This window comes from Buceros rhinoceros, unplaced genomic scaffold (genome assembly GCF_000710305.1).
Source record: "Buceros rhinoceros silvestris isolate BGI_N320 unplaced genomic scaffold, ASM71030v1 scaffold8513, whole genome shotgun sequence".
NCBI classification, from domain to species: domain Eukaryota; kingdom Metazoa; phylum Chordata; class Aves; order Bucerotiformes; family Bucerotidae; genus Buceros; species Buceros rhinoceros.
Genome location: NW_010401784.1, coordinates 45,696 through 59,511, shown reverse-complemented (window position 1 = coordinate 59,511; position 13,816 = coordinate 45,696). Strand labels below are relative to the sequence as shown.

Here is a 13,816-nt window from a genome sequence, read left to right as displayed (position 1 = left end):
ATTCCTGCTCAGAAACATCCTAGCCTGGAGAGACAGGTAGCTTATGGTATTCCAATTCAGATATAGCACAAAATATATCTTTTCCATGATATGGAAAGAGGCATCTAGTCATTCTTGGACTATGGACAACAGGACTGAGATCAGACCAAAACACATATAGAAACTGAAATGATCCTGATGACTCTTCTTTACTTGTTTGAGAACTCATCTGAGATTAAAGGACCATCAGAACTCTTAGTTCTGGAGCCCAAAATCTTGGCTCCCTGTTCCCAGGAGAGTCCTTTGCTCCCAGGAACTGTTTACGCCAAATAAATAAACAATTCCTGCAGCAGGAAGCTGAAACCAACATATCTGTCTTCCAAGAGAAACTCCTTCTCACGAGCACACTCAGTCAACTATTTTCACTGACTCTTTTCTTGGCCTCTCAAATCTCAGGGGCTCAGATCCAGTTAATCTAACTCTCCTGAGAAATGACAGTGAGTTTAAAGCTCCAGAAACAGAGATCCAAGAATCAAACACTCCTACCCAAAATCCCTACCCACTGAGGTATGGCACAAGAAGTGATCACTGGAACCACTCCGGTCAGCCCAGCAGGGTCCCTGGTTGCTCTACCAAAGTATGTATATGCTCTCCTTTATCAATGGGATCAGGTAAGTAATTTACATGCTTGAAACTACTGCCTCTTTTATTACATAAGGAACTAAGGTGAGTGCCTTGGTAGTCCTCCATAACCCTGCTGGGTCAGACACTTTCATTTTTAAACACCAGGCCTTCCAAAAGCACATGATCCAAAAGCTGTCCTTGTTCTCTGCCATAGCAGTGCAGTTTGGAGAAGCTAGCATGGCTAAAAGAAGGACAAGTGTGCTCATGGGTGGCCATAAATTTAAGGAAAGGGTGTACTTTACAGACAGCTGCTGCTTTTTATCTCCATCTCTACTCTGTCCCAGCCCAGAGCCCTGACCCTCTTGACAGAGGAGTTTGGGTAGGGCTCCTGTGAACTAGGGACTGTAGAGTGCAAGCAACAGAAATCTGCATTTCTTCCATTTCCCCATCCTAATTCTGCTTATTTCAGTATGGTTGGGTGCAATAAACTTAAAAACCAGGAAAATCTGCATATGCACAGTAATTACTTTTTCAGACTGTTTTACCAAATCAAGGATTTAACCGCACTGAAACACTTGATAAGAAACAATTCCATTGATACTTGCTATTGAACCTAAATGACTGACCAGATGGAGCAGAACATAACATAGCAGACTGTCTAATATACTTCAGCCGAGACAATACATCTCAACTGAAAAAACATAATGTTTCACTCACTGACATGGAGATTGCTATATTACAGTGTGATGGAAATAACTATTTCACGCTCTTCTGTAAGTCTTTTTGCATGCCTGTGCAATTTTTCCTTCTTCTATCCCTAATAACCTTTATATCTCTAATATCCCTTTAAGACAACTGTAATAAAACAAAACCGAACAATTAAAAAAAAGCCTGTTTAAATTATCATTAAGGGAATACGTTAAACCTGAAAAATTAAGGAAATTCAAATTTAAAGCTGAAACACACCATATGTCCTCCAGTGCGCACACACGAGGAGATGTGTACAAGCAATTTTTTTTAAGCAGAGTGCCATGAGGGTGTAAGGTAGTGGAGAACACAGGATTCATACAGTGTTGTCTTTGTCTTGGTTAACTTCTGTTTATTTAAAGCAACTATGAAGAATGTATTTGTATTCACAGAGACTCCTACCTTTTATTCCCATTAATAATACAGCTATACAAGCCTAACAAAATTACAGCATACCTCTAAATGTTAAAGACCTTTATTTTATAATAAGTTACATGCATAAGTCCATATGTGCATATTAAGTACACTTTTTACTGCACTTATTAGAGGACACAATATACAACTTGTAAACCTAGAGAATGAAAGAGAAAAGCTTTTGTTTTCAATTTAACATGGACAGAGGGAACCTGCAGGAAATTCCAGAAGATCCTGTTCATATTTCCCTCCCCCAAAAAGTGCAGATTACCGTGTTTGCATCATAAGTTTAAGTGTAGTTCATTGCTTTGCCTGGTAAAAAATAGGAAGAAAGAAGAATCTAGCCAACTCCCTCAGGCCCAACATAATCTGTCTTCTTTTGGTTTATCTAAAGCTCCTTGTTCATAATCTTGCTCTTTCCTCCTTGCAGTAATAACATTTGAATAAGCAGATGTGGCAGAAAAATCTTAGACTGAGAAGCAGTATTTCAAGTCTCAAATGAAAATACTAAAGCATTAAAATGCCAAAACTTGAGAAAAGAGGTCCAGGATATACCTTACACATCAATAAATGGACCACTAATCCTGCAAAATGTTCAGTGATGCTAAGGATCTTTCTGTCTTGTAAGGGCTTTCTCCAAACCTTTGTTTTGTTCTCTGTTCCTCATTCTGAATCTGTTATTTCACGAGGAACTAAAGTCCAGACCCTTAAATGTATTAGTTTTTGCATGTTTTTTCGTACTAGGCTTCTTCACCCAATAGTTGTGTGCTTTACCTGCCCATGGTGCTGCTTAGCGAGGTCTGCGGGAACTGGAGGCAGCCACTCCAGACACAGCATCATGTAGTTCTGCTGTCCTTGTTTCCCCCACCGCTTTTTGTCTGCACATTTGCGGTGCATACCTCGTTCTCCAAGTGCCAGGTAATGCTTTACGTGAAGCTGAGAGAAGAAATCCAGGGGCATTTTAAAGCTGGGGTCTGCCATAGGCTTGTCAAAGGCTCTGCTGCTTCCTCCAGCATTGGTGGCTGGCTTAGTGCAAGCACTGTGCCTGTGCTGCCTTCCACATCAAGTGACTTCTCTTCCAGCAGAAAGCCGTGAAGTCTTTTATCCTTAGTGTGGGAGGCCAAATACCATTTTGAAAGTGAAATGGGAATCATTGGACTGAGTTTAAAAAATAGAAATGCTATGAATGGAAAAGCCATTAAAGCTTAAGATTCTGATGTAGTAACATTAAGAAAAATTTTCTTTAGATTTGACAGTAAAGAACAGTAAGTATGACCTGTGGGCAAGTATGAATGGCAGAAGAAAGAATCACAAAAAATGGAAACAAAGAAAGAACATTGCACCGAATTGTCGAGTGCAGCTGTGTGGCTAACTGAGGACTGAAACAGTTCAGGCACACTCCATGGTGACTGCTAGAAAAATAACGATGGACCAGTAAACCTCAGGTAAGTTTAGGTAATCTGTTTGATATATTTTCAGCAACTCATACAGCAAAGTTAGAGTGCCTGGGATCAAGGCCATCAAGATGAGCAACAACAAAAAAATCCAAACTAAATGTACAATGTACTTTGGATCATTCATCAGTGGAAATGCACTCCATTATAAGGTGATTCTGGTTTTAGACTTTAGAAAAGCCAAGCACTCATTTACGAAACCACCCTTCTCCTGCTTTCCTGTTGCAGAGCAATTTATTTTCCTTGAAACTATGTGCTTCTTTCCACTGCAGTGGCCTCACAGCACATTTATCTTCTTACATTTGTAAGCTCTCTGGGACAGGAACTCTTGATACTTGTCTCATGGAGGCTGTCAGCACTTAGAAATGAAAAGTAGTAATGTTAATATTAATTTTCTACTTGGGTATAAAAGCTGATTTTGTTATACCTCCTGGCAGCAGCCAGCACATGCAGTAAATGAGGTGCAGGAAGGATGTGACTTTAAGTCAGTATCATGGCCAGAGCAGCAGAGATCCAGAACACCGGGCTGCTCATCAAAACAGTTTAACCTCCCAGCCCTGGTGCACTATGTCAATGGGGAACCACGAACTGGTGACTCCAGAACTGAAATGTGCTAACTACTTCCGATGCCATGCCTTGGCTACATGGTCTGATGAGCTGCTGGAGTAAAAGCCCACATAACTCAGAAATTTTCTGGAGCATAGCACAAGAAAAAAATGGGTCCTCAGTCTTCTTGACAAACCCTGTGATCTGCCCTGGTTGGGGGCGGGATCCCAGCTTCTACAAAGCCCTAAGTAGACCATTCTGTCTGGCAGTTGCTCCTCAAGTCTTATGATCAATGTGTCTCCAGTACGATCTGGTTAGCATTATGAAGTTAAGTAAGTGTTGGTGGCAGGGCATACTTACGATCAATGAGGACCCATTCTAAAACAAAATGGGGACCCAGTGAAACAAATGAAGTCAAGATCAAACTGAACTATGCTAACATCTGCTCAGTTAGCAAAGGCATCACAACCAAAAGTACAAATGAATGAATGGCAAAAAAAAAAAATTTCTTACTCTAACTAGAAAACATCTTGTGGACTTGGCTCATATTCTTCATGTGTGACTCCTCAAAATTAAGACCTCAGTCCACAAAAAAGGCACTGAATTAACTGGAGAGGAGAAAAGAAGAAAAGGAAGAGGAGAAGAGTATCACAGAACCTTTTGATGTAAAACCACCTGTGTATAGCTGTAACTCTACACAGGAATTCAGGAATCCATACAGGGAAATGCCAGCCTGGGCTTTTAGCTGATCTGAAGCTACTGCAGTGAAGGCGGTACGTGCAAGACTGAAGGGGCAGCCATTTAAATGTGCCTTTGCCTCATAACTTGAGCACAAACTCCTAAAGCAAGTCTCTCCAGCTTTTTGCCAATATGCCTTCATTGTCTGCCAAAATGCAAGCTGCCTGCACAATCCGAGGGCATTGCTCCATATACCATTTTGACAGAATACTTGAAATTTTTTCTTGTTTCTTTTTGCTAGCTTTCCCACCCTTGTTGTCACACGGAGACTAGCTCTAGATATTGAACCAATAATACCTTTTGGTATTACTGGATGGCTTTTAGCTCAGTCGTAACTCCTGTTCCCTTTCCGCTGTGTATCCTTTCTACAACTAGCTCCTGAGATCATAGCATGGTGCCTCTCATGAAGAAAAGCCACCTGCCACCTACCCGAGGCATTAGTATTGCCCAGTCTTTGGGCCACTCTTTTGAGAGTATCTGGAGGCATGTGGCCATGAATCAGTTCTGGCAAGGCAACAACGGCTAGAAAGAAAATAAAAAAATTCCCAATGCAGAGAGTAAAGAAATCTAAATTTATGGGACTGTAGAAAGTTCAAAGAAAGAGAGAAGATATTCTTGTGGCTGAACAATGTACGAGTTGAGACCCTCAAGAAAGAAGAGTAACACAGAAGAAATCCGTAAGCCAAAAAGAATAAGAAGAGGAGCAGAAAATGTTAGAAATAAAACAAATTTTATCACTGACTTCATAGGATCAGTGCTTCCCTTTCTCTGTTGTCCCCTAACCCCTACTTACTTGCTCAGGGAATAAACAGGCATGATTCAATATAGATTTTTGAAGTAAAAGTCCTGATGGACTTTGGATAAAGAAATTAATAGGGTTCATCTGTATCTCCTGCAGATCTTAAGAGGTCACTGGTTTTAAGTTTTTGCCATGTTCTGTTTATTGATATCTATTTTTTACTTCTGATTTATGTTTATTAATAAATAATTTCACTAATGAAGTTGATTATCATGACAATGTTCACTTTAGAAACAAAATAAATTCAACCTTGGTTTTGAGACATCTAAAATTTTTAAACAGAAAGTTACAATGCAGCACATCTGGAGCTTTTAAAGTTTCTTTTCTTTCCTTTTTCCTTTTCTCTTGATTAGCAACTTGCTAAATATTTGGGGTTTTTTTTAAACTAAATAAAATTTTCTCCTCAGCAGGATTAATGTTTATTTATACTGGTAAAGTACAGTAACTGAGAAGAAGCAAGATACACCCATGACAGAGGTCTACTTGAATCTCTAATTTGTGTTAGATCTAAGAGATAACAGCCAGTGTAAGTTATGATTGCTGGAAGGTAGTGTTCATCTCTAAGCAGATGGAAGCCAGACACTTTAAAACTAACTGCAACAATTAAATTAAATATAGCCCTGTCTGAACACAAGCAAAATCATTCCACTGCCTTCACTGAGTTTCTGATCAGCAGAGTGTGTTACAGCTCTAAATCTCATGCTTTACAAAATACACCTCTCATCCACACTTTCGAGATAGGGCACCTGAAGCAGACAGAAGTGAAATGATTTGATGACGCTCACTAAGAGTAACAGAATAAACAGAGATGAAAATCAGAAAGTAAAGGTGTCTATTCCCTCTCAGAATGTCTTGCTGCTGTAGACTACACCAGTTTCTGTCAATCTCTACACACTCCCAGTTCTGTAGGTGTAAGTATTAGGCAAAATGCTGCCAGCTGTGCGACAAATCGCCTTTTACTACAAAGTCCAGTACAGTCACTGGAAAAAACACCTATTCAATTTGGTGAGCCCTGGACTAAGGACTAAGGGAGATCTGGAAATGAAGTGTCCCAGTCTGCACCACTTCATGCAAGAGTCAGAGCACAGCCAGAACAGCAGTGAAGGTACAACTGAATGCAATGAGCAGGACACAGAAAACCAAGGAGAAAACGTTAAGGTGAGACACCAAATTAGCTTAGCAACTACAGAAGGAGTCCAGATTTACAGCCGCTCCCTATTTAATTTATCAAAATCATCATGCAATTGCCAGTGGGGAATTAGAAAGGGGCAAAAGACACCATTTAATAGCTGCTCTTCAGAACTACTGCTACAAGAGCCAAGAGCATTGCTGATCCATCCCCACACTGGTATTTTCTTTGCCTCAGGTATTTCAATTGTTTCACACAGAACAGTGATGAACAAAATAATTAAATAATACATGTTCATTATGAAAGGGCCAGTGTTAAGTGACATTTTTAAATGCAGCATATCTTCATTTATTTTGCTAAAAATAACTTCAAAAATAACTGAGGCATAGGCAGGAAAAAAAAAATTAAACTCAGCCTTCGGATTCCAGATTTGCATTCTGTTATCTGTACCCCCTGTATAGACAATTACAGCTACTATGAAAGTCCAGTGACTAGTATGTAGGCTGACTCCTTATATTGCTCATGTAAAAAACCAGAAATATAGAAAATAGACTTTGATTACTAGCACTCTGGCAGGCAATATACACTATAAAATGCAGGTTCACTGATAAGTGAACTGTGTAAGAAATAGACTGGTTCACTTTTTAATTGTCTGTTGTCTGGGAGAAATCTTTTTTTAGTAAGCCTTTTGTATCTGTTACTGAGAAAAACTTAAAAGACTTAAAATTTATAGCTGAAAAAAATCAGTATGTAACATCAAAACACAAATTATTATAAAAACACATCTTTGCCTAAAACTCCAAATGCTAAGAAAAATATATAAGCAGATTTTTGTATTTTGGTATTTTGTTTATAAAAAAGAAAGAAAATAAAGTCCGAGTCCTAGCTTCAGAAACCTATGAAAAGAAACAGAAATCTATTTCAAAATGAAAGTTAATCTTCACAGTGCTTACAATTGCTTTCTGCCTCTGTCTCTCCCTTTGTTTGGCCCTTTCAGATTCCCGTTTTTCATACTCTTTGCGGTATTCTTCCCTCTTCAGCCTTTCATGCTGATATTCCTCATAGCTGTCATATCTAGGAAACATAACTTAGTCATTAAATCAAGTACCTGCATTTGTGAAAGTAAAATCAGTAATACAATTTCTGGAATGCTTCATTATCTCTTGAGAACCAGCTGCAAAGCAAACCAAATGTAGGCAAAATGCACTACCTGGGTCTGCGACTGTACGGTGATCTGGATCGCGATCTTGCACGTAAGGGAGAACTTCTGTATGCTCGGTGTCTGGAGTGGCTGGACTCATAATAGCAACAAGATCTGCAGGAAGAGAAACATTCACCTCTGTCATCCAGTTTGAATCTACTGACACCATTTTCTACCTCTCCCCGAACTTACAATTTCTTCTAAGCTACCAGCGAGATTTTCCAGGGACAGTTTGCGATCTCCTAGTCAACTAACGGGGCTCAAGTGATTTTTCCTCCCCACTGTCTTTTTGCAATGTTCCTTACTGAGGCTAACATGGAGCAGAGAGTTAGCCACTGTCACCTTCATCGGATAGAAACTGCAGCTAGATTGGCACCGGGCAGCTCACAGATAATGGGAAAGGATAGTTGTGTACATCTCTCACCAACTGCTCTGTCACTGATCTGACTGGTTCCACTCAGAAAGCGTAAACTTGGGAAATTTAAAGGATAATGGCAACAAGTGTTTCTGTAGCAACCCCATCACCTTCAGACTTAATCAGTTCACGAGCAACAGAATGAGTTGCACTGTATTAAGTTATTTCTTGTTCTTTTCTTTCTTTCCTTCAAATTGCTTTGTTTTTGCTGTTTCCCTTCTTATTAACTATGATGATGATGCATTAATTTGCTGTACCGTACCTTGAGGAGGATCTACTACAGGGCGACCTTGATCTCGATCGGGAATATGGAGAACGGGAACAAGACCTGCATTGAGGAAAGGACCTTGATCTAGAGCATGTCCTTTGGGATCTTTGAGAAAATAAGGATTTGGGTGGAGACACTGAATCTCTGCATGGAGAGTTAAAAGAAGAGCAAGAAGGCGATACATCAAATAATGAATAGGCTTGTGTCCCATCCCAAGGGTAGCATAGTTTATCACTTTCATCTTCACTGTCATCAAAGAGACCATCCATTGCTAGTCCTGAATTTATAAACATAGGTAGTTTGGAGAATTGTTCATTACTGTAATCACTGTCCCTTAGTTCTCTGGTCTTATCTGCTTCTTCATCAAAAACAGCTTGGCTGGGGTGACCAAAATGCTTATTCAGTTCAGCCCGAATTTCCTGGTCTTGGAGCTGTTTTCTGTTATTACCATGGTACCCCTGCTTACTTGTCTGTAAAGTCTCTTTCTTGAAATACTGGTCTTGTTCTAAAGACGAACAAATCTGACACGGCCACCCAGGTGAAGAATCCTTAAATTCTATCTGTCTGGAGTCCTGAAGTTCCTGGGATATTTTAATGTGTATTTCCGATTTTGAATTCACAGATTGACAGTAGTCATGGTCACCAAACAGCCGCAAACTGGGCCGTTTTGTCTTTCTCTCCTCATGTACACTGGACAGTACTGTAGTCTTGCTAAGCTGTGCGTACAGCTCAGACTGTTCTGGACCCTTCTTGATTGGGTTATTTCCTTGAGAACTGGAAGACTCACTACAGTGGGGCTTTTTTGAAGGTGGTACAACAGTCTTGCATGATGACTTCGGCTTAGGTGAAGTCCTAAAAGGATTATCCTGGTTGGCTTTATGAGGAGGGGTTGTAGGTGGAGTTAGGCCTAAGGGGGAAAAAAGGAGGAACAGAGTATTTTTAAGCACACACACAACATTTATAAAGGCGGCTCATAAGGTTCTTTAAAAAGATACAAAGAAAGACCCATTGTATGCCATCTTAATTTAACAAGACCCATTGTATGCCACTGTAATTTAACACTGCTAATACTGGGAATAAGAGTATTTAGGGTGTGAGACACCAAAGGTCTGGTAACAACAATAGCAACAGTACTAATGCATTGCCATTAATCTTCAGCATTTCTGCCCCTCCCCTTCCTTCATGGTATCTGCCTCCCTCTCTGTAGATTTTGATACAAAAGATGAAGAGAGCAAAAAAAGACCTTTTTATTAAAAATAAAAAAGATTTTTTTGGTATAAAAATCAAAAGTCAAAAGACTGGAACTGTAAAAAAACCCTAAAGAAATTAGCAGACAAAAACCTGAATAAAAGCAAGCCCGAGAAAAATAAATGAGTGCTACCAAAGGAACCTCAGCAGGATGAAGAACTTAAATGTAAGAAAGGTCGTCAACTCTACAACTGAACTGCAACCACCCTGTCTCCACAGTTCATTAACTTAGTAAACCATTGCTAATGTATGTATAAAACATTCTTGTAAACATAACTAATACATTTTGCCTGAAATGTGGTTCTGCAACTGGAACCCAAGTCAACAACAGGACAACTGCAACTGTAATGAACCACTGCATTTAGAACTAAGTATTAGTGAGAGTCATAAAGCTTGGAGTCAAAATAAAACAGGGAAGTATTCATAGACTAAAGACACCACTAACTACCAGGATTGTTCACATAACTGTAGTAGATTATATCACTATGGTGAGACAAAATTGCCAGAGGAACTACAACCCATTCCAGTAAAGTCTGGGAACCAAAGCACCTGTTTCCCATTATTTTTTTTAAGGTAGAACATACTCTCAATATTTTCCCGTAGAACTCTCAGAATTTCTTCAGGCTTTACAAACAGATAGTCCATGACACCAGGGCAGAGTAACAGCAAATTGTTCAGGAAATAATTCCTCTTCGGGAAAGTAATTAATATGTTATGTTCAAAAAATTTGCTTCCATCCAATTGATTCTAATGTAATTTAAAACTTTATATGCTTAAAATTAACAAACTAGACCGAGATTAGGGAGTTCTCCTAGATCATCCAGACCATCCTTAAGTGCTCCAGGGGCTGATGCTGCCCAAGATTAATTCTTCTAGACCAAGCTTTCCGTTATTTCCTTAGCAAGAATAAAAAGAGAGGGCAGACACAAGAATTGTGTATTTCAAACATGGCTATAGAGTTTTGTTTTGTATTTTTAACCATGCAACAGAGCTCAGCAGATCAATGCAAATGGAATGTGTTTTACGGTGTTTTGCTGTAAAGAAGGAAAAGTGTCCATCAATGCACAGTGCTCCCTAAGGAGCATAAATGGAGACTGGGAGGCCCACTGCATTAGCTGCAATGAATTTGTCTCAGAAAAAAAAAGAAGACAAGAGTACCAAGACATAAATACTTGATGTGAGAGAGAAGCTTGATTTTGTGTGAATGTTTGGAAAAACATGGTTAGGAGCTAACTGTGACTATGTAAAGACTTTGTGTAAGCCACAAAAGTCAGGGAAACTGAGGCAAAGATAACAACACCTAAAACTATGGTTACCTCAAATTTAAATTTAATAGTGAAAAAGTTCTGTGCAAAGTCATCACTGCTAAACTATTTTGAGTCCTCAATTTTTTCTTCCCTCCCAAAAACTCACTTTGAGTCAGCAGATTGTTTTTTTTACACCTTATCCACATCCTCACTAACAAGTATTTTTGACTACAACACACATTTTTAGTAATATGAAAAGAAGAGTCCTCTTCAAAATTCTGCAGTGATAATTTCCGGGTTAAAACTTCAGACTCAGATTCAACAAAGATTTTTTTAGATAAAAAATTAAGAACTGTCACTTTTACTCATGGAATTATATAGCCCATGAGAAGCTCCAGAGTTAGCTACTGATTTTTCTGATGTAGTTTTAAAGAAAGAATGAAGCAGAAAGACAATCACTTCACAACGAACAGGCATATTTAAGAATTTCAGGCAAAGAAACTCCAGAAGAGATAAACCAATATTCAAAATAAAATATTGTTTCCATTTCCACTTCTTTAAAGTTAGCCTCAGCAGAGAGCAAGCTAAACTCAGAGCACAACAATTTCCAGAAGCCTGACAATGAGTCCAACAATCTTTAGATGAGGGGAAAAGGAAACCCTATCAAAAAAACTCTTGCAAAAGTACAGACTGAGCTAAATTCACTGGCACTTCTCTTGCTGGCAGAACTGTGCTGGGGACAGCCTAAGAAAGGGCTTCCTCGTGGCATTTTGGCTTTTTTCCTGGTTTTCAGCAGAAGCAGGAAGTGCACAGGCAAGTAGAAACAGAAAAAAGTTGGAAAATGTTCATTTAACTTTTGAATGAACCTCCATCAGGGGATGGAGGAGGAGGGAAGTTTTCAATTCATGTCACCACTACAGAGTCCACCTTCAGTGTGTCCCATGACCAATCTCCGAACTGTGAACTTTGAGGAAACCAGTCGGCTGCACACTTGTTCACCTTCCTATTAATCCCTGGTAATCTTCACTGAGGCCATGGTCCCACATCAACAGCGTTACAACGCTCTATAACCATCACGTTATTTCATACGTGCTGACTTCTCCACCAACGTGTACATTTTAGCGTTGACAGTACAAGGTATAGCCTGTGCTCTCTCTTGAACTTAGCAGGTTTTGACAGATTTATGGAAGGACAGATGGCCATTACGGGCTGAAGGCTGACAAGAGGCAGTTCAGAGCATTGTTAACACACTTGCACAAACTCTCAGCAGTGCAGCGCTGTGCAGAATGTAATTCAGACTATAGCTTTTTTATTGCTGCCTATTTTCTTTTGTCAAAAGAGCCTGCTGTGCACAGCAACAAATGGCTGCCATTACCCAGAATGTAATGGGTGTCAGACAAATCACGTAACACAAACAATCAAGAGTATGTAGGTCATATTTCAACAGAGCACAACCTTAGCAATATTTATGATTACTGCATTGAAATGTGCTCTATAATAAACAAGTACCTCTACATCACTCACACTTATGTACTTCTGCACAGCAAATCTGTTAGAAGTGGTACATACTCAACAATCATCCCCCTTAAACAGTCTTTTTTCCCTTTAAAGTAAAAGGCAAGTATTTTTTCATGACATGGTATAAAACCATTTTCTTTGTAGAGACTTTTCTTTAATTGAATGGCTTCTGTAAATGGTACGTTTGCACTTTGCCTTGCTCTGTCTGTACACCAGACTCAGTTATCTTGTGCTTGAAAACAGTGTACAATCCATTTGCTGCCAAAGGTGCACCGTCCTCCTTGTGTCTGTGCAACAAAAGGTGTTTGCATGTGTGCCAACTCTGACACCTTGGCCTAGTGACTTCTTTCAAGAAAGTCCCTGGAAGACTGAAACCACTTTTGATACATTCCAAAACTTCACTATAAAACCCATTAGTAACTCATTTGGCTCAGCTAGGTTGATAAGCAGAAATTAGGGAAGCACCTTTGCATAAAATGTTACAACTTGACTTTTTAGGACTGATTTGCAATGCTGTTTTACATAGACACCAACCTTCCTAAAACTCTGCTGTAATTGTTAGCATTCAGATGTTTGGTGACCTCTGTTGTGCTTTGAGGCGCCTAAGAATTAGTGTCTTTCAGGGAATGCAGCCCTGGAACCTTTCTACATGTATGCTGGGCTTTTGAGAGGCATTGAAAATGAAGTTTTAAGTTTGAAAATGAATTGTCAAGGGAAGCATTATTTAAGGGTACTTTAAACACTGAACACAAGATAACAGCTCAATTCAGTAAAAGAATCAGAAGAGCTTTTGTGTGGCATGAGGTTGCAGAAAACAGGAAAATATAATTAAATAGCCATCATATAATAAAAAACTACATGCTTGTTGAGTATTCCGTTGAATCCTGTTGTCGGTTCTGCAGAGAATAAACACAGATGCCTGAAAACATCAAATAATGTATTAGATTTTATTCCCTTCGGACAACTCTCTGCATCTCACATCCCATTTTACCAGAAATCACTCTGAGGTCAAACAAGCTCTTTTATGATAGGTTTTAGGTATTTGTTCTGACAACTAAGAGGTAACACAGATCTAGAGGTGGGCAAATAGCAGATTATAAGTATCCTCAAGGATGCTCATGAATTCCAAATCACTATTCAAGTCAATTGTGTTCATACAGACTTTTCTGTCATCTTTATAGAGAAATAAAATTTTTCACCCAAGAAAGACCAATGAGTAGTCTTATGCTCAGGTAAATTACAGGGATCTCTGTGCAAATAAGAGACTTTTCACCAAGCCACCTTTTGTAGATAAGAGGGTGGAAACAGCCTTCAAATTACTGACTGAGCCTTAAGCATGTAAACCCGTTTCATGCACTTACTTACATGATGGCCTTGAGTATTCAGGAGTAAAGATTTAAAAAGACATTAAGAGAACAAAGAAAGATGAATTTCAAACATTTAGAAGCCATGCCATCTCATTTTTGGCTTTTAAGCATTCATCAGGAAG

General features: G+C 39.2%; 1 protein-coding gene across 1 annotated transcript in view; it reads right to left on the bottom strand.

Annotated features, from left to right (window-relative positions):
* Positions 1-13,816, bottom strand: part of PPARGC1A (peroxisome proliferator-activated receptor gamma, coactivator 1 alpha) — a gene marked incomplete at its 5' end in the record, with an annotated part of 59,645 nt that overhangs the window by 5,179 nt on the left and 40,650 nt on the right. Inside the window, 3 exons of the mRNA XM_010132384.1 lie at positions 7,384-7,504; positions 7,641-7,745; positions 8,309-9,221. Coding sequence (XP_010130686.1) covers positions 7,384-7,504; positions 7,641-7,745; positions 8,309-9,221 — 1,139 coding nt within the window. The remainder of the gene's footprint in view (positions 1-7,383; positions 7,505-7,640; positions 7,746-8,308; positions 9,222-13,816) is intronic.